Consider the following 17,761-nt stretch of genomic DNA (forward strand, 5'->3'; position numbering starts at 1 on the left):
AATTTGGCAGGAAGGGAAGCGTTTCTGGTAGTCCAGTTGTCTTCGTGCGTGTTTATTGCGTTCATCATTCCGAAAATCACTGCGAGTTGGCACGCATCCAGAGAGGAATTGACGATCAACCTCCAGTCAGAGTCCTTCTTTTTATGATCTTGACTTTAAGAGTCGACGTTAATCCATTTTTTTAAAAATTCACATATTCAACTCTGCCAATCAATTAATTTTGAATATGATCAATTCGATTCAAAATTTTTTTTTAAAAAGCACAAATAATATATCACTCCCCAATTAATGTTTCAGGATTAGTTTACTATTGGATTTTCATTGAAAATTAATCCATAAATATATAATTAATTACGAAAGCGCCTTGTGCATAGTAACTTCGGGGCTAATCCACTTATCCACTCATGCATGAGGCCATCGTCTTCTCAATTTAATTTATGAATTAAATCGATTTTTTTATATTCAATAAACGCCTACCTGATAAATACAAGTACAATTTATAAAATATTTTTTGGATCATAATCATTTTAATTATTTCTTTCAATAAACGCCTACCTCATGATCTATCTATGATGAGGATGAAGTTTGGATGAAATTAAATGGAGGTCCAAATCGATTGATGTTAAAGAATCAAAGGATGAATTATGATTAGGGGTAAAATGTCATTCAAACCCCAGAGCTAGTTGGTTCTCTCGAAATATATTGAGCCGCAGCAGTTGACTAGACATCTAGGGGTAAAATACTATTTCAGTATAGGCCGCAAGAGTGGTATCAAATTGAAACAAACTTTGAATATTAGATATGACCTCTCCCCTCCTCCCCATAAAAAAATAAATAAATAAAATAGATCAAAGTCGGCTAGTGAGATGATGGGGATAAGCTTCATCGTCGAGAGAGAAATAACTCAAATCATCAATTAAGGGCTCTAAATGACTACTCAGTGATAAAGGAGGTAGGAATGTAAAGACAGTCAAAAATGTTGTCTAGAAGCAGCTACCCTTGAAAGAGTGTGTAAACTCACTAATTGAGCACTCTTGCACCAAAGATGAATGGGATTAAACGATCTACTAAAACTGTGGGATGTAAAAATGCATCGGTAGGGGAGCGTTTTGTAATCAAGTGAAAATTTTTATGGGATCTAGTTGATCATTTTCAAGATTAATTGGTCCAAAATGGAAAAAAAAGATAAATTACTTTTTTTTTAAAAAAAATAAAGTATACAAATCATGTTAGACTTTTTGTTATAATTTTAAGAATTTTGTTATTTAATTTTTATATTTCTACTTAACTACCATTCTATTCCTTGGACATTAGAGAACAAAGCCCACAGAATTCATTCCTTGAATTGGTTTTTGACTATTTGATTTTTGGTAGTCATTCCTTTTTGGCATTTACTTTCCATCAAGTGTCTTTTGGGTGTCATGCATCAACCCCAATTGAACATATCACCATGTGGTGCCCAACAAACCTTTTTGTCTTTTCACTAAACGCGAATGTTTCTTTTTCCCTTTTTTAGTTTCAAAAAAAGACTTGCACTCTAAAAAAAGTAGCTAGTTTAAACTTATTAAAACCATTTCATTAAAACTGAAGGAATAAATATATCAAGTACAATATTAAACAAAAACTTTCACTGTTCATTAAATTATTGCTTTCATTGAAGAATATGCCCTTCAACAGGATAAAAAATAAATACAAAATTTTCCTACGACATATACTTTCAAATTCTAAATTATTATTATTTTTTTAAATGTTAGAGATAAACAATAGAGGATGCCACTCCAGAGACAACTGTTCCTTCTGTTTTTCTATCGGCCGCAGAATCACGGTCCGCATCAAGTAAGCACTCAATTTTTATAAAATAAAAATGTTTATCCCAAATCAAAATATTTTAATAAAAGTTTGTTTTAAAAAAATTAATAACCTTAGCTTATTTCTAATCGACTTGCCAACTTGTGGCCTTGCTTTTCCTTGTGTTATTGACTTCAAGAGTCAAAGTGTTATAGATCTTGAGTTATTGAAGATAAAATTTCAATCAATTGTCTTTTTAAAAAATAAACAAAGTGTTTTACTTTTGATTATATTGTAAATTTTGCTATGGTTCAGTCAATTGAAACCCAAGCAAATGGATAGGATAAAAATTAAATTAATTTAAGTAATTAATTAGATATTTAATAAGAAAAATGAATGAAACAGTTCGTGGATACCTCGTCCTTGCTTGGCACCTTCTTTTGTTCATTAGTTGATTGAATTCGCAATTAAAAGGAAATATTAGCCAAAATGAAGTAAAAAAAAGGAATTATTAATTTGATCATGCTTTTCCATCGAAGAATAGTCATTTTAAATTTGGAAGGAAGAACTTTGACATTGAATTTTTCTTTTTCTAAATCATATTGAAATTGCTAACATATCAAAATATCTTAGAAAGGAAATATGACTAAATTCTACTTACAAAACCCTCTCCTTTTTAGTACTTTTAGCTATTTTAATTATGGGATTAATTATAAATGTTGAAATGAGTAACTAATTGATAATTTTACTTCTTAAACCTTCTACTTACTAAATTCTACTTACAAAACCCTCTCCTTTTTTTTTATATCTCAAAATTAAAATTAGCTTCTTAAAATTTCACAAGCTCTATTGGAGCTTCAAGAGAAATTTAAATTCTACTTACAAAACCACCCTCTCCTTTTGTACTTCCAAATTCTAAATTATTCTAAAAAAATATTAGAGATAAACAATAGAGGATCCGAGAAATTGTATTATCCTATTCAGGGTTCTAGAATCCGACTAGATAATGAAATGATGAAAAACTTTGGGGAATCAAACACAGAAAAATTCAAAACGGTCCATATCAAGTAAGCCACATAATGACTCAGTTTGTTTTTGATTGAGTCAAGTCGAGCAAGGCAAGACGCATTTCAAAATGTCCAGTGAGTGATGGTGAAGCCGTCAATTTAGATTCAATATGTCAGAGTGATTTGTCAAATAATTTAAACAAGTTAAATTAAAATTTTATCAACTCATTTTAAAATGAATTCAAATAGATCTAAACCCACAACCTACGTAGATCCGCCTAGACAGCCCAGCTTGCTTAGATGACGTCCTGGCCTGTTTAGATATGTGTGACATCTCAGTTCACACCATGAGAATAAGTGACTATCATGGAGGGCCAGCATATCTTTCAGAAAATAAATTCCTATTCGAAAAGTACATAACCACATGGATCAACTTACACTAAACCGTCAATTTTAAATCCAATTCAAGATATTCATATCACTTTATTTTATTATTATTTTATATTTATTATTTATTCAATTTTGATGCTTTATTACATTACCTTTTATAAGGTAATTCATAAACCATACATATTGGGATCATATATCATTGATATTTTTGTTCTTCCTTTCTCTCATCCTTCGATTTATCTACATCTCTTTATTTTTGCTTCACAACCCAACCCACATAAATAAGAATTGTTATAGAAGCAACTATATGATTGATCCACTCTTCTGCAAAGGTGGAATTCACCACCTTAGACCTAAATATCGACCAAGCAAGATGGATAGAGAGCCATGCAAATCTACTGAACGTCGTAACCAACTCAGCTATTGATCCACTCATCCATATAGTGACTGTTTCCATCAAAAAGGAAAATCCAAATAGTTCAATTTGATAGACCTCAATATCGAGCAAGCAAGATGGATAGAGAGCACAACATTCAAAATGTTTTATTTAAAATATATGCTAGCTCAACGAACATATAAAACTAGTATTTTTGTCCATTAACCTTGTTATATGCAAAAGAAAACAGGTGAAGAAAAATAAAGGATGAAAAAAATCATGAAGAAATCGGCAGAAAGAAGTTTTTCTATGTCTGAACATACTTTACCATCCAATTTCTCGACAACTATATGTTTCACAAAAGCAAAGTTCGAGGAAACACCTTATGTTTGTGAATTTGGAAGGCAAGTGAGCTGTCAAATTTCTTTTCACTTCCAAAAAACAAATCCATCAGAGCAAGCAGAGAGGGAATTTTCGGGTTTTGCTTCATAGGATCAGAGCATTCCAATACAGAAACAGCAGAATAATTTGTCAAGATTGAGCGCGCTATGAACAGAACAACAAATTGTCACAGAGAAATAACTTCGATTGTCACACAAGCAGCAATTAGAAAGAAACCAACAGTTAAAATCATCATCGCAATACTTCAGAATGCATCAAGGTATACTAGCAAGTTACATATAAGCATGGGTATGGGTTTTTGAGAGATATAAATCCTCACATACCTGCAGTTATTCTACGGTTCCATTGGTATTGTTTTTCCTACGTTTACTCGGTTGGGGCAGGGCTAGGGTTCCACTGGTTCGGGGTGAGGGCCTTCTTGATGGAGAGGGCATGAATCTGCTTCATCTGCTCCGCCAGCGCCGAGTTCACCAGGCGGTGCCTCTCCAGCAGGCGCTTCCCCTCGAACTGCTCCGAAACGATCTCCACCTCAAAGCTCGCACCGCACCTTCCCGTTCATCACCACCAACATTTCACAACAAAGAAAAGGAGAAAAATAATAATCAAAAGGACGATTCAGAGATGCTTACCCTCCCGATGTATCGATCACCGACTGATGATAACAAGATGAAAAGAAGATCGTTAGGGTTCGTCAAAATCCGCGAGAAAAGAAGAGAAAACAAAGAAGCTTTTTCGGATCAATGCTTACGAGATGAGAAGGCTTGAGGCTGGAGTTCAAGGTGGCCTCCACCTCTTCTTTGGTCACAACCATCTCGCAACACCCCTCTGATGCCCTACAGACTGACGAAGAAGACGAAGCAGGCAAGGGCTTGCGACCAGCAGAAAAGATCGCGTATGGTGCGCAAGTGGTCACACTTTACATTGCGGTCCACAAATTTACGAAATTTATCCTTCTGAAATTTGTACCCAGTGGACCCTCATCTAGCGGATGCCATGATTCCACTCGTAGTATATAGCAGCGTTACGACAAAGATGGACTCTGTAACACGATATGAATCGTCCGTTATAAATTTTAAAATGGCCATATGAATCTTTAATATAACCCAGTGGAGCTGGCAGGAGGAGAGAGTACAAGTCTGGTAGCTGATCGGTGAACGAACTATGGCGATGACGAGGGAATCGGCGATCCAGACGCTGAACAGCATCGTGCAGCTCCACCTGGAGAAGATAATGGAGAAGAAGCGGGAGATAGACGCGCAGAAGAAGGAGCTCTGGCGCCTCTTCCAGCTCTTCTTTCTCTTCCTGGCGGTGGTGCTGATGGCACAGATGGGGGCGCCGCCGGCCCGCCTCCGGTGCCGGCACTCATGGGTCCCAATCGGACTCCTCTCACTCGCCCACCTAGCCTACTACGTGGCCGTCGCCCATACCCTGCGTTGCGTCAACGGATTTAAGTACCAGCGCCGCTGCCACAAGCTCACCCTCGCACTCGCCACCGACCGCCTCAAGCTCTTGAAGATGCGGTTCGCGTCAGCCGCCGTGGCCGGAGCAGAAGCCGCCGCCGGTGCGAACCGGAGACTTGGAAGTCCACTATCAGGAGGCACCGGAGAGCTACCTGGGAAAGTTCAGACGCAGCTGGGCCTTGCACTTCGGATTCCTCGTGTGCACCTACGGCTTCATGGTCTCCGCCTCCGTCGTCCTCCTCTGCTTCTGACTATTGCCGTAAGAGTTCGGTAGAGCGGAATCAAAGTATCAAACCATGCTTCTTGCCATGGTTGGTTCATGGTGATTGGTGGACGCACATGGCGTAATTATGGCAAGTATGATATAAGAACTAATTAATTCCGGTCAATAAATAGTTACTTTGCCGATCCAGCATGCTTGATTACATGTTATCGTCTCACATGATACAATCAATTAATGAAGCCGTTTCTACAGAGCAAGCAGTGGAGTTCGTAATATATCCAACTAGAACCTCAGAATACGACATAAAACAATCAGTTTGATGCAAACACGTCACTGAAAGACAATTTAAATGTCAAAGCATGGCTATGGTAGCTGCAACAGCAGAAATAAGATATCAGTTAATAGTACAAGGATAAAGCATAGATGATTCCTTCTAGGTACTGCGAGATCACTTAAAACATAAACCTTCCCACGATCCTCGTCAGTGGAAGCCTGAAAAGAAGATAGATATCAAGCAAATAGTTAAAATTGACAATGCAGCAAGGCACTACGTAGCTTAACTATGTTAGCACAAGTTAATTAATGCAATTTGTCAGGAAAACGATGTTCTTTAGATTCTTCAATGATATACACAGATAAAACTCAAAATACATGTGGTTACATAGTAAGATCGAACAAGAAACGTAAAGCAAAGTACATTATCATGCAAAAACTTGAGTTATTTGGAGCTGAATTGGAGAGAAATTTTAGCAGAATAAGAGGATAATCTCTTTGCTTAACACTCCCTTAAGATTCAAGATGTGGCAGCGTTTACAGTGCAGACTCTCACACAGTAGACTACCGTACTATGTGAGATTGAGTAATACATTTAATTGAAATGATGACTTATCCACAACAAAGCCACGAATGCAGGAGATCCAGATTACTCTTCTTAATGCTAGGTCAAACACCTCAACCCAATGGATGTACTTGGCACATAGATTGGATTTCTGCAATAATTTGTGGATGGATGGTACATTACCAGTAATATGAAAAAGTGCAACCACAAGTAATAGTGGATAATGCTTTAGTATGAGAAGCAAAATAAGAAAAAAGTTGATGTCAGTGTCCCAGTTGTCGATGTAATAGAGAGACTAGGAAGAGACCACTACATGCCATCGACCATGGGAAAACAGTTCAGTGTGAATGTTTAATACAAAGGCCGATGTTGAAACACTGTGTGAGAAGAGAAAGACACACTATGGCAGCAGGCTTTCAAAGTTGATCATATAGAGATGTTCCTATGTCAAGAAAATTTGATGGCTAGGGTAGTAATGGCCATTAGCAGTAAGTGTGTCGACTAAAAGATGAGAGCATTGCTAGGGATACAAGTCATGGTATTGATACCAAGATGCAGAAAATAGCATTGAAAAGTAGATGTCTACCCTGAGGGAAGGTTGTATTAACAATAGCACTGAAAAGTAGGCGCTGAGTGCTGATTCAACCAGAAGGAAGATTGTATTTACTATATCAGACCTGCAGCCTCCCATCTATTAGAGATCAAACAAGGAGAAGTGTGAAAGAGGAGATTATGACTGATTACATTTGATAAAAACAATAGTGTTTTCTAAAGTTGAATGACACTGATACATGACATAAAGCTGAAGTCTACTTGATGTTGTATATTGCAATAATGGAAAAACTAAGGAGGAAAATGCAAAATTTTGAAGAAAAATTAAACTTCAAGATAGTGGGAAATTATGATCAATAAAGAAGTTATTTTGGCATTGAAGACAATAAAAAAGTAGGAAGATAATCTCCTTTCTCGACACAGTCAATTCAAAGCTGTCATCCAACTCCTGCATTCCCAGCTAGCCAATATGGCCCATAGCATTAGATTTACATCTTATCTCAGGTCATCTGTTGCAGTTAGAATATCAGCGACTTACTCCATGAAACAATGCAATTCATGATATGTAACAGTTCTAACTTATTACCCCATGAGCAAACATATCAATTACAAGGAACACATTTTTATTATGCTACTAATAACTTCTCTGTTATTCTGCCCAAGCCTGGTTGAGGAAGTGATACAGGGAGTAAAGCAAAAATATGTTGATTCCAGACATTATTCCTATATGCAACAATAGAATCTTTCACATAAATGAAAAGGAAAAGAAAGGGCATTCAATTTCCAAAAAAAAAAAAAATGCACCCAAGATCAATAGTTATATTGCTACCTGATTATTATTTTTCTATCTCTAGAGGGAAAGGCCCTTCCCAAAAGGGAAGGTTGTGGTCGAGGAGGGATTCAAGATACTGTGATTAATAGCCATGTTCTCTAACCCTCAATTACTACAAGTAGTATTTAACACTATTATCCCCTTTCGAACAAGTTAGTTAACTAGAATGTTGACTGAGAATTCATCTATTTGTGTTGGTCAACTTGGTTTAAGGTTTATAGAATGGTGGAACAGAACATATGCCATCTCTGACATTGCCAAAAGTCTTTTCTATTGTAAAAATTGAACAAGAGACCTTCAGAGTTTGGTTTAAATTACCAGGTGAATCAACCTATTCTAAAATACTAAGGCTAGTATGATTTGGAGAACAGACGAGAATATACAGCCAAGTAATTCAAATTTAAGTTTCTTATATTTTTGAAACCTATCAGTTCACTACTTGTATGGCTTATCACGTATTGCCTTTTGTTTCTACTAAAAAAACTGAAGAATTGATTCAGATCTATGTCTAATAAAATATCTAATTTGCAGGTCACATTTAGCAAGTAAAAATCATTCACTTTATTGTCTTAAATCAGATGTTCATTCAATGAATATAGTTTCAAGATATCATGGAACTATGAACTAAACGATGAGAAAGAGCATGGTAGCCATACACGAAATTCAAATATACCAGCAATTACTAGGATTTACCATAGCTTTTAACTTTCAGGCATGAATGAATTAGTTTAAATGAACTAGATGAACATTTTAACAAACTAATCAGACAAAACAAGAGAAGTTATGAGAGGGGAAAAATAAATAAAATCAATCAATGACTAGATACATCCATGCTCCAGCTTTACAATCATAATATATAATGGATATGAAATATATGAAGTTTATTGTTAATTTCGCATAAAACATATGTCAAGTTTTCTCTTAGTCTCGGAGAAACATGAGCAATTTCAGACTAGCAATGGAGTATTAATAATTTAACCATTCAGAGGATGCATCAAAGGAATACCTTAACAAAGCTCCTGACAAGAATCCCTTCAGAATCAAATGGCCCACAGCTGATGTTCATCAACAGTATCACCATTATTAGGCTGCCCCAAGTGAATAACTTTACCAAAAAGCCGGAATGATCGTGTAGAAGACTTGACCGTGCTATGTTCTGGTTCACTAATTTTTTCATCTGAAGTTTGGGTGCTATTCTCGCTAGGGGGACAGGAAACTCCTGATTGTGTGCTGATATTAGTACCCAAATCTGTGAAGAGATCTTTCTTTACTGATGCTAGACCATTGAGTAACAATTTGCTAGATTGGTTGATACAGTCACATATATTTAATGCATTGACTGCATCTTGCCTGGCTCCCTGTATGCTAGGAGGAGATAAATGGTAATTGAAGAGTCTTAGGTTTCTACTATCCAATCCAGTCATCTGAAAACTGGACATTCCAATGAGTTGATGATGAAAAAATTCTGAACTTTCTGTTCCCTTCAATTTCTTCATAGGGTGAAATGGAGTATCCATCTGAGAACTAACACAAACCAACTCAACTTGCCATGGACTAACATTTCTGGCATTTTTGAAAACCTCCGGCTCATCCCAAGTAACCTAATAAACAATGTAAAAGTTATCAGAGAATCCCACTTTTACAATCAACGACATACTATTAGTTTATCATTTCCATTGAATTAATGAAATATTAAATGACAGACAGAGCTACGTGATCAATTAGTTTCTTGAAAGTATTAAAGCCACATCTCAAATCATTGCCCATCTTATTGTTTAGTCAAAGACTTATTTCTTCTATTGGACTTTACATTTAAGAACAATATCAAGAAGATTCTTTATTAGAACACTATAATTGTCAACAACATAGGTTACTTGGATGAGACATTGATTTAAATGACACACAAAGAACTTTTCTACTTTTTGTTCTTGAAGTACATCCAAGGATTGAGAATCTGCCATAACTCACGTGCTGAGGAATCATCTTGGTGTCAAGATCAGCCCCATTGCAAATGTAATCCAAAGTGTCACACAACAGTTCAGTTGTTCATCTAAGAAGCAATATTCATATGTTCCATCTATTTATTGTTTATCTGATTGGGAAGAGTGTTGGCTAATTGACATTAGAATATTGTATCAAGCCATCTGGTTTGGTCATTGAGAAGCTATAACACACTGTACCACCAACACGAGAGCAAACACCATAACTATCTTTACCTAATAAACAGTCAACAACAATGCTCAACCAAACAAGTCTCCAACTCTTCCAATGATTCATGGGGCACCCGTAAAGGATCCCCACATTTACCATATATCATCATCATGTGTCAAGAAAGATTATCTCACCTTTCTTCTGAAGCAACAGAGTGGCAAAGCTGGTGTGTCAAATGAAAATTATGTACCAAGTGGCTTGAAAACTACAAACAACATGGAGAAGTAGCAGCTTGGTGTCCTTTGAATCAATCAGTAACAAAACATATAACAATGTACTAAGGGAAAAATCAATGCTAACCTTGCAGGAGGACTTCTAAGTTCTAACACCTTACCTTTTGTAGGCAGGATTACTCTCACTCAAGTGATGCTGTCACCCATTGCAGTTTACACTTTTGTAGAAAGGAGTTTCCAGAATTACCTCTATCCTTATGCAATGAGGTGAGAAAGCAAGGCAGAAGATTACATAAGGAGGTTCTACTTGCCAAAAGAAGTTTCCTCTCCTAGAACTGAAAATTCTTACCCTACCACACAACTCAGTATTAGGAGGAATCCAAGGGTAATCTAGTATCGCTTGGTAAACTCCACTGTAATCTAGTGTAGATTAATCCTAGCTATTGTATCAAGCTTGTTGAATAAGCATGGAGGCCTAAATATATTTCTGTGGTTCCTCACAGCCTATCCGTAGTTTCTCCAACTTGGTGAGGGATCTACAGCACTTGGGCCTTGGCCCTAGGTTTCTTGTAGGATTGGTTGGTCAATGGGCTTAGGAGAATCAACCAATTTGGCAGAAGACGACTTGGTCATAATCAAGCATCAAGATCACTGCTGGCACAAACAATTCTGAGAGGATTAATTGGAGCATATGTAGCTGCAGCCAAAGCACCCATTGGTCGATGGAATGATTTTAATTCAAACTATCCTTGCAGCTTTGTTAGTAATTGAAATTACAGATTTCAACTTACCTTGACCACCAGTCATAGGACCTGCCATTCTGGATTCTCTCAAATTATGGTCTTTATAAATCAGAATATGAAAAAACCTTCTCTAATTCTCAGGAAGCAACATGTTGTTGAAGTGCATTTGGATGCTGAACTGTCCCACAATGAGTCTGACGCTTTCTTTTGGCTGGTTGCTCATGATGGCCTCACCAATGTTAATCAAGCTAAATTTATCGCACCAAAAGTTTTGGTCACTTCTATCCATCAAGAAGCTAGTTGGCACTGCATATCTTACATTTCTCTTGAGCTTTAAGTGAAGTTCCTTCCATCCCTTCCTAGACAACTCCAACTTCTACATTTGCTACTGTTAGACTTTTGCCAACATAGGTTATTCATCCGCAAAATCCCTTGGGCAATCTTTTTTTGGTACAACTTCCTATCTTTCCTTTGAAATTGGAGAAACAAAACAGACCTGACTCATTATTTTAAATGTCCCCATACTGCCACATAACAGATCCCGAAATTACTGACATCTATACTATTTCATTGACCTTACATGCACAAGTTCCTGTCGTTGGCTCAGCTTGGAACATGGAGGCTGAACTCTGGACACAACACGAAGATCATCAAGGGACTTGCAAACACTGGAGGGCTAATAAGAGACCAAATGGGTCAATGTCCCAGAGACTATTCCTACTTATTGGCAACCTTCCCCTCTCCAGGAAGATGTATTGAGCATAAAAGAAGGATCACTTTTCTTCAAGATTACTGTATGGCAGGCGAAACTGACTCACTGTTTGCTTCACAGCTACTAAACAGAAAGGTTGTTCCTAATTCTTCCTACCAGCCCATTGACTCAGAGATCTTAACACTTATAGAGATCCTAAACAAGTAGTAACATGTTAAAGTAAATCACATCCTTCGTGATGGGAATTCACGCGGATGGTATTGCTAAAGATCTTCCTGCATTTGACTGTAATTTATTAACTTAAAGCTCTCAAACCAAGCCCAGCAAAGATTCTCAGATATTTTCTTACATGACTGCATGGAGACTTCTGCTCCTCAATTAGATTAAACAAATCATTTAAACTCCCTTCAGGAAAAAAAAAATCAAACTTGTTCATGGGCGCTTCTTCCTACCAAATTCAAGCAATGATAAGAGGATTCTAGTTTATAAATTTCAACACTTCAAAAATTAAAGAACGAAATATCAATAACTCCATCAATACCAAAATGACAAACGACACTTAAATATGATTTCAAGTCTAGAACAGCATCTGATCATCAAAGGGAAAGAGGGAAAAAAGATATAACGTGATTAAGAAAGTGAAGCACCTGAAGCATTCGCCACGGTGAACCCTGTGTCACTTTGGAAACGGTGCCCTGAAACCAAGTCATCCTCGCTGAATCTTCCGATTCCACTGACATCTTAACTCTCGATCCAATGGTCCAATGCAGCTTTATCGCGGTATCAACAGCCTCCGCCGCCACTACGAAGTTCGGATAGCCAGACTTAGGATAGTACAATACCTCAAAAGGCATACCCCTCCCAGCCAATCTGGCTATCTCCACCACGGACGAGGCCTGAACTTCACCCCTACCATTTCTAGTGAGTACCTTCTCCTCGGTATGTTTCTCTATCTTCCACGATGTTGCCTTTGGGTTATAAGGCGAATACTCCGTGGTGCCGCGAGACTGGCTGGTGCGTCGGATACCGACAAAGAGCTGTCCCGACAAATTTTTCATGAAAACAACCGAATCACCTGTAACAAGTCTCTTCTCGTTAACGAACGTGCTCCATCCCGTGGTCAGGAGATGACGCCGCGGCGTCCCGCGGTAGATATGTCGGAAGCTCCAGGAATTCCCGTGCAGGTCACGCATGTAGATAGTTTGCCATGGGGGGCGCTTCTCGTAATCGAGCGGGGGAAGGATGGTCTCAGCGCAGAATCGCGGAACCGAGAAGCCACCCCCATTGTTCGCGTCGCTGGCGGTCAGGATCTTGGAAAACGACAGGAAGACGCCATCTTCCTCCTGTGAGGAGGGAGGACACTCCTTCGGAGCCTGAGAGAAGAGTAGGTGGAAGCAGGGGTCGAGCCTGATACGGGCGAAGACCTCGTCAGTGTCGTGATCGGCGAGGAGGTGGACTGCCGTCACGCAACAGAGGACCGTGGAGGGGATGCCGTCGAGGACATCAGGTGGCGACGCGGCTTGCTCGGCATGGCCATGGGGGAAGTAGTAGACGCGGGATCCCACGGCGGGGACGCGAGGGGCGGTGCCGGCGCAGGCCTTCCACACTGCAGGGTCGACTTCGTCGGCCGCCATGACGGCTAGGGTTTCGGGAAATGGCTTTGCCGATCAAGGACAGAAGATTGGCGCCGGCGACAGAGTGAGATAAGCATAAGAACAAAAACCCAAACGCTACCCTCCCTTTCGCTCTCACAAAATTACGCGTGTACTCACCGGAAGCAAACTCGTCAGGAATAGCGAGAAGTTGTCGTTATCGGCAAAATAGGCAGCCCCTATCATCTTTGCTTCTCCCGCCCTATAGAGCAAACGGTCAAGCACTGCCAATCAAAACATTGGGTACACATTGGGTATCGTAGAATACGTAGAGTCGATCGTTTATCGTGTGTCGGCGTGAGCTCCGGATTTCTAACGAATTTAAGATTGATTTTGGACCATTATCCTAACAAGGCCTCCGTTTATCATTATTGCCGTTGTTGTCTAATTAAAGTTCCTTTTTCAAAAATATTCACATTGTATTTATTTATTTTTTCTTCTTTTTTCAAAATGAGTCTAAAAGTTAAAGAAAATATTATTTTATAGCTCATAATTTAAATTTTTTAATTAATTAGTTAAATACAACATCATAATTATTTCTCACTTGTGTCCGAATGGTTTATATAAATAAAACATCTATATTGCCTTAAATTAAATGCCAAATAAAATAAAATAAATGCTGACATAAAACTCTTAAATACCCATAAAAGTATTTAGGAAAAGAAGGAAAAGGACATCTCAAATTATATAAATCATCAAAAAAATTTTTTTTAAAAAATATATGTCAAAAAAAATATCTTATTTTCAACTTTGTTGCAATAGCTATCTAATTTTAAAATAATTTTAATAATTTAAAAAAAATTTGATGATGTTTAAATAATTTTGATTAGTTAGTAAAAGTTATTTTGATATAACAATCTTTTGTGTATAATAATTTTGATTAAAATAAAATAGTTAATTTTTTAAATTGTAATCGCCATCAAATAGTTACTATAACAATATTAGAATAAGAGATATTGTCAAAATAAAATATCTAATGAACAATATTTTATTCAAGTATTTATAAATAAATGGTATTTATATATTCTAATTTACATAATTATTTGTAAATAATAAAAAAAACAATTGAATACATACGTAACTGAGAAACTGAAATTTTTTATATGCCTCTAATTTTTATACTAATTTTTTTATGTACTAATTTTTTTAAAAATATAATATAACCCAATGGATAAATAAACACACATTATATATATATTTTTTTATAATTATCATGCCTAATGCAAGATACATTGATTGTCAATCTCATGCCATACTTAAAAAAACAAACAACTAATTATTTCTTAATTTTGATGATTCTGCAATAACAAGCAACATGTTTATCACCTTACAGATGGTTAGATTTGTCGATGTCAAATATTTAGAGATCAAAATTCAATTGTTATGAAAAATTTCATCTCAAATGGATAATAAATCCAAAAATATTAATTATTAAATTGAATTCTCATCTTCATCTCTAGAATTAGTAAAAATCGGATATTTAACCGCAACTAAAAAAACGAGCAATTAATGAGGCGGTCAGGCAGGAGGTTGGCCACCAAATGCTCCCCTGCCTTTAATTTGTATCTGTCTCTTCACATCTCCACGCACAGCCTTTGGATTCCAGAACCCCACGGAGGGAGAAGTGGATAGATCTTCTGCTGGTAAGTGAAAAACGTGGAGAGGATGGACACTAATGGATCATCGACGCAGTCATTATAGGGGCCGTGCCTCCCCCACCTACCGCCATCCTTGCAACCACCGGTCGCAGGTAGCGACTCCTGCGATATGACTGCCAACCAATTGATCGAGGGGAGGAGCGGTGCGGAATCAGTCAATGGGAATGAGAAGGGAGGACGGAAGAAATAAATGAATAAATAACGGCGTCAGGGACTGGTAGCCTGGTAGGTCGCTCGTCGATCCTCATCTCCTACCGTATAAAGAGGGAGGTGCTCCTTCCTCTCTCAGTTCTGTGCGCATCAATCATGGGCAGGTCTCCTTGCTGCGAGAAGGCGCACACCAACAAGGGAGCGTGGACCAAGGAGGAGGATCAGTTGCTCGTTTCCTACATCAAGTCCCATGGCAAAGGCTGCTGGAGATCTCTCCCTAAAGCTGCAGGTCTGCTGCTTTCGTAGGAATGATGTATACTTTTTGTGCTGTGTGATTACTGATTTTTCTTCGTTTTATATTTGAAGGTCTTCAGAGGTGCGGAAAGAGTTGCAGGCTCCGGTGGATAAACTACCTCCGGCCTGACCTCAAGCGCGGCAACTTCACCGAGGAAGAGGACGAGCTCATCATCAAACTCCACGGCATGATCGGGAACAAGTATGCTGCAGTTTCTCTCCTCCGTCGCGGCTGTGTTAGTTTAATTTGATGGAACAGAGTAGATAAAGATTGCAGCTGGTTTTCTATGTTTGCAGATGGTCTGTGATAGCCAGTCGATTGCCCGGGAGAACCGACAACGAGATCAAGAATTACTGGAACACCCACATCAAGCGCAAGCTCGTTGCTCGGGGGCTCCATCCCCAGACTCACCTCCCGATCAGCGGCGGTTCCGAGAGCTCGTCGCTTTCGTCCGACCGGCGAATGGCCTCAGTGCTGTTGTCTAAAGAGGAGTCCTCGGCGGAGGACAGGCAGAGCAGCGGCGGGGTCATTAGCATGGACAAAGGACGGCAACAACCAAGCAGTCTTGTCCTCAACCTCGACCTCAACCTCGCCACTAGCCTTCCTCACGCCTCTCCCAAGTCCTGCTCCACTTCGTCGGAGGACTTGCTTTCGGAAGCAGAGGCTGCTCCGGTGCCTGTTCATGCCCGGCTTATTTGCTTCTGCCACCATCTTGGTTTCCGCGCGAGCGAGGCCTGCAGCTGCCACACGAGCTATGCCACAATTTCGGTGGCTTCCATCGGCCTCTCAGAAAAAAGGCAGCAAGTTACTTGATCACTTCGTCTTTGTGCTCGCTTCAATTTGTCAACTTTGTTTGCATAGCAAATCAAGCATTATTCATCAAAGTCTATCAGCATTGTTTGTTAAATCACAACTTTGAACTAAAAAACAGAACTCAAATCCAATACGATGTGGGTAGAAATACCGGACTTAGAACCGAAAAGGCTCAACACGAGTTGATATCTTCTAACATGAACATTCATCTTAAATCCTATATATGGTTTGCTAGGCACCTCCATATAACTATAACCCACCATGGGTGATGGGGCTACTATACCAAAATGCCACAAAGACCAATGTGCTCCTGTCTTATCATGGAACTCACACTGCAAACTAGAGAAAACACCTCGGGGCAAAATGCTTCAAGGGCCAACCCTAGGTCATCCTGACTGACCGACGAGACCTGCCAAACCTCTGACAATTTCCCTATCAGTTCACTTGAATTCTCACTCTCTAATTCGCACCTACAATGTATACAGCGTAGGCTAAGCTGAGAAGCATTCGTCGGCAAGCAAGCAGATACGTCTTTTTAATGAATTTAATAGCCATCATTTCTTCTTGTACCCATCATATATTTCTGGGTATGAACACATAAAAGTTTGGTAGCCGTAGGTGCTTAAATTAAATGTTCTTCATCAAGAAATTCTATGGGAGATTATGTCGCATTAAAATAGATTAGTTTAGAGTTGTTGCAAAGAACATTGTGACGTACAAGCATCAACTGTATATATTAAATTACAATGACCACTGTTCTGACTTGACTGTAAACTGCAACTAGTAAAATTAAACAATCATCCAGCTTTTGATGTTCTGTTAACCTGAAATGATGATTTGTTTACCTTTTATATATGTTCTATCAGTTGTTAGATAAACTGTTATATATGTTGTCCTCTTTGATAATGACATAGCAGAGTTGTTAAATAGAACCAAACGATATCGTCCCTACGTACCTACAACCAACAATACTATGCACCATATGGGTTAATATTGATTTCAGTATTGTGACCGGCAATGAATAATTCTCTGCAGTATCGACTACCTTACCTTGTTATCTTCTCCCACCTACCAGCTTTTTCCTTTGAATGATAAGCAAAGAGAGTCTCTCTGGGGAGGCATGTGAACTGCTGGGAAGTAGTCCATCCGTCTGTGTCCTGTGCAAAAGTTAGGTGCAGCAGAAGGAGAAGGAAAGGGAAACATATCACATCAGTCTTCTGATACAATAGATGTATCATCAGAGTGTGGTTGCACGTTGACTGCTAGCATTAAATGGTGCAGCTAACCATCGAGATCCGGATGCAGCATGACCTTCAATCTGAGCTCTATGCAGTACTGTTTAATTAAACATTTGACAAAGGTGAGCCACTCCTGAGCTCTGACTTATGGCGATCAAACTAGAAAGTCAACGACCAGCTAGCCATCCATAATTGTGAGGTTGATAACTTCAAATTACACCAGCTGCTTAATTTAGCTTTTTTTTTCT

At 38.5% G+C, this 17,761-nt stretch overlaps 3 protein-coding genes and 1 pseudogene across 4 annotated transcripts; 2 read left to right on the top strand and 2 right to left on the bottom strand.

The window, feature by feature from the left end:
- Window positions 1-4,167: 4,167 nt before the first annotated feature.
- On the bottom strand, window positions 4,168-4,877 carry LOC141833629 (protein BOLA2). Its single transcript, XM_074721114.1, has 3 exons — window positions 4,712-4,877; window positions 4,593-4,615; window positions 4,168-4,510 (listed from the first exon to the last, which is right to left on the bottom strand). Exons 1-3 carry the CDS (start codon window positions 4,772-4,774, stop codon window positions 4,330-4,332), a joined length of 267 nt encoding a protein of 88 aa, XP_074577215.1. The 5' UTR covers window positions 4,775-4,877; the 3' UTR covers window positions 4,168-4,329.
- Window positions 4,878-5,122: 245 nt separating this feature from the next.
- LOC141833618 (uncharacterized) lies at window positions 5,123-5,867 on the top strand (annotated as a pseudogene).
- Window positions 5,868-5,976: 109 nt separating this feature from the next.
- On the bottom strand, window positions 5,977-13,435 carry LOC141833615 (auxin response factor 17-like). 2 transcript variants are annotated; one of them, XR_012602231.1, is made up of 4 exons: window positions 12,355-13,435; window positions 8,875-9,469; window positions 7,071-7,759; window positions 5,977-6,138 (listed from the first exon to the last, which is right to left on the bottom strand). XR_012602231.1 is itself a non-coding variant. In XM_074721099.1 (3 exons), exons 1-2 carry the CDS (start codon window positions 13,339-13,341, stop codon window positions 8,909-8,911), a joined length of 1,548 nt encoding a protein of 515 aa, XP_074577200.1. In that variant the 5' UTR covers window positions 13,342-13,435; the 3' UTR covers window positions 5,977-6,138; window positions 8,875-8,908. The 2 variants fall into 2 exon arrangements, 1 of the variants encoding a protein (XP_074577200.1); XM_074721099.1 differs by lacking the exon at window positions 7,071-7,759.
- A 1,824-nt stretch (window positions 13,436-15,259) lies between these two features.
- Window positions 15,260-16,351, top strand: LOC141833617 (myb-related protein 308-like). Its single transcript, XM_074721101.1, has 3 exons — window positions 15,260-15,456; window positions 15,534-15,663; window positions 15,759-16,351. The coding sequence occupies exons 1-3, from the start codon at window positions 15,324-15,326 to the stop codon at window positions 16,273-16,275; spliced, it is 780 nt and encodes a 259-aa protein (XP_074577202.1). The 5' UTR covers window positions 15,260-15,323; the 3' UTR covers window positions 16,276-16,351.
- The last annotated feature ends 1,410 nt before the right edge of the window (window positions 16,352-17,761 follow it).

Source organism: Curcuma longa, chromosome 8 (assembly GCF_044706935.1).
Source record: "Curcuma longa cultivar G26 ecotype Majalengka, Jawa Barat chromosome 8, ITB_CL_G26_1.1, whole genome shotgun sequence".
NCBI classification, from domain to species: domain Eukaryota; kingdom Viridiplantae; phylum Streptophyta; class Magnoliopsida; order Zingiberales; family Zingiberaceae; genus Curcuma; species Curcuma longa.

What these genes read in the sequence shown, in the direction of transcription:
- LOC141833629 (XM_074721114.1), bottom strand. Translation starts at nt 4,774, where the DNA reads ATGGTTGTGACCAAAGAAGAGGTGGAGGCCACCTTGAACTCCAGCCTC. An exon ending in GCCTCAAGCCTTCTCATCTC is followed by an intron (nt 4,616 to 4,711) that starts GTAAGCATTGAT and finishes TGTTATCATCAG; the next exon opens with TCGGTGATCGATACATCGGG. An exon ending in GTGATCGATACATCGGGAGG is followed by an intron (nt 4,511 to 4,592) that starts GTAAGCATCTCT and finishes ATGAACGGGAAG; the next exon opens with GTGCGGTGCGAGCTTTGAGG.
- LOC141833615 (XM_074721099.1), bottom strand. Translation starts at nt 13,341, where the DNA reads ATGGCGGCCGACGAAGTCGACCCTGCAGTGTGGAAGGCCTGCGCCGGC. An exon ending in CACCGTGGCGAATGCTTCAG is followed by an intron (nt 9,470 to 12,354) that starts GTGCTTCACTTT and finishes ATTGTTTATTAG; the next exon opens with GTTACTTGGGATGAGCCGGA.
- LOC141833617 (XM_074721101.1), top strand. Translation starts at nt 15,324, where the DNA reads ATGGGCAGGTCTCCTTGCTGCGAGAAGGCGCACACCAACAAGGGAGCG. An exon ending in ATCTCTCCCTAAAGCTGCAG is followed by an intron (nt 15,457 to 15,533) that starts GTCTGCTGCTTT and finishes TTATATTTGAAG; the next exon opens with GTCTTCAGAGGTGCGGAAAG. An exon ending in CACGGCATGATCGGGAACAA is followed by an intron (nt 15,664 to 15,758) that starts GTATGCTGCAGT and finishes CTATGTTTGCAG; the next exon opens with ATGGTCTGTGATAGCCAGTC.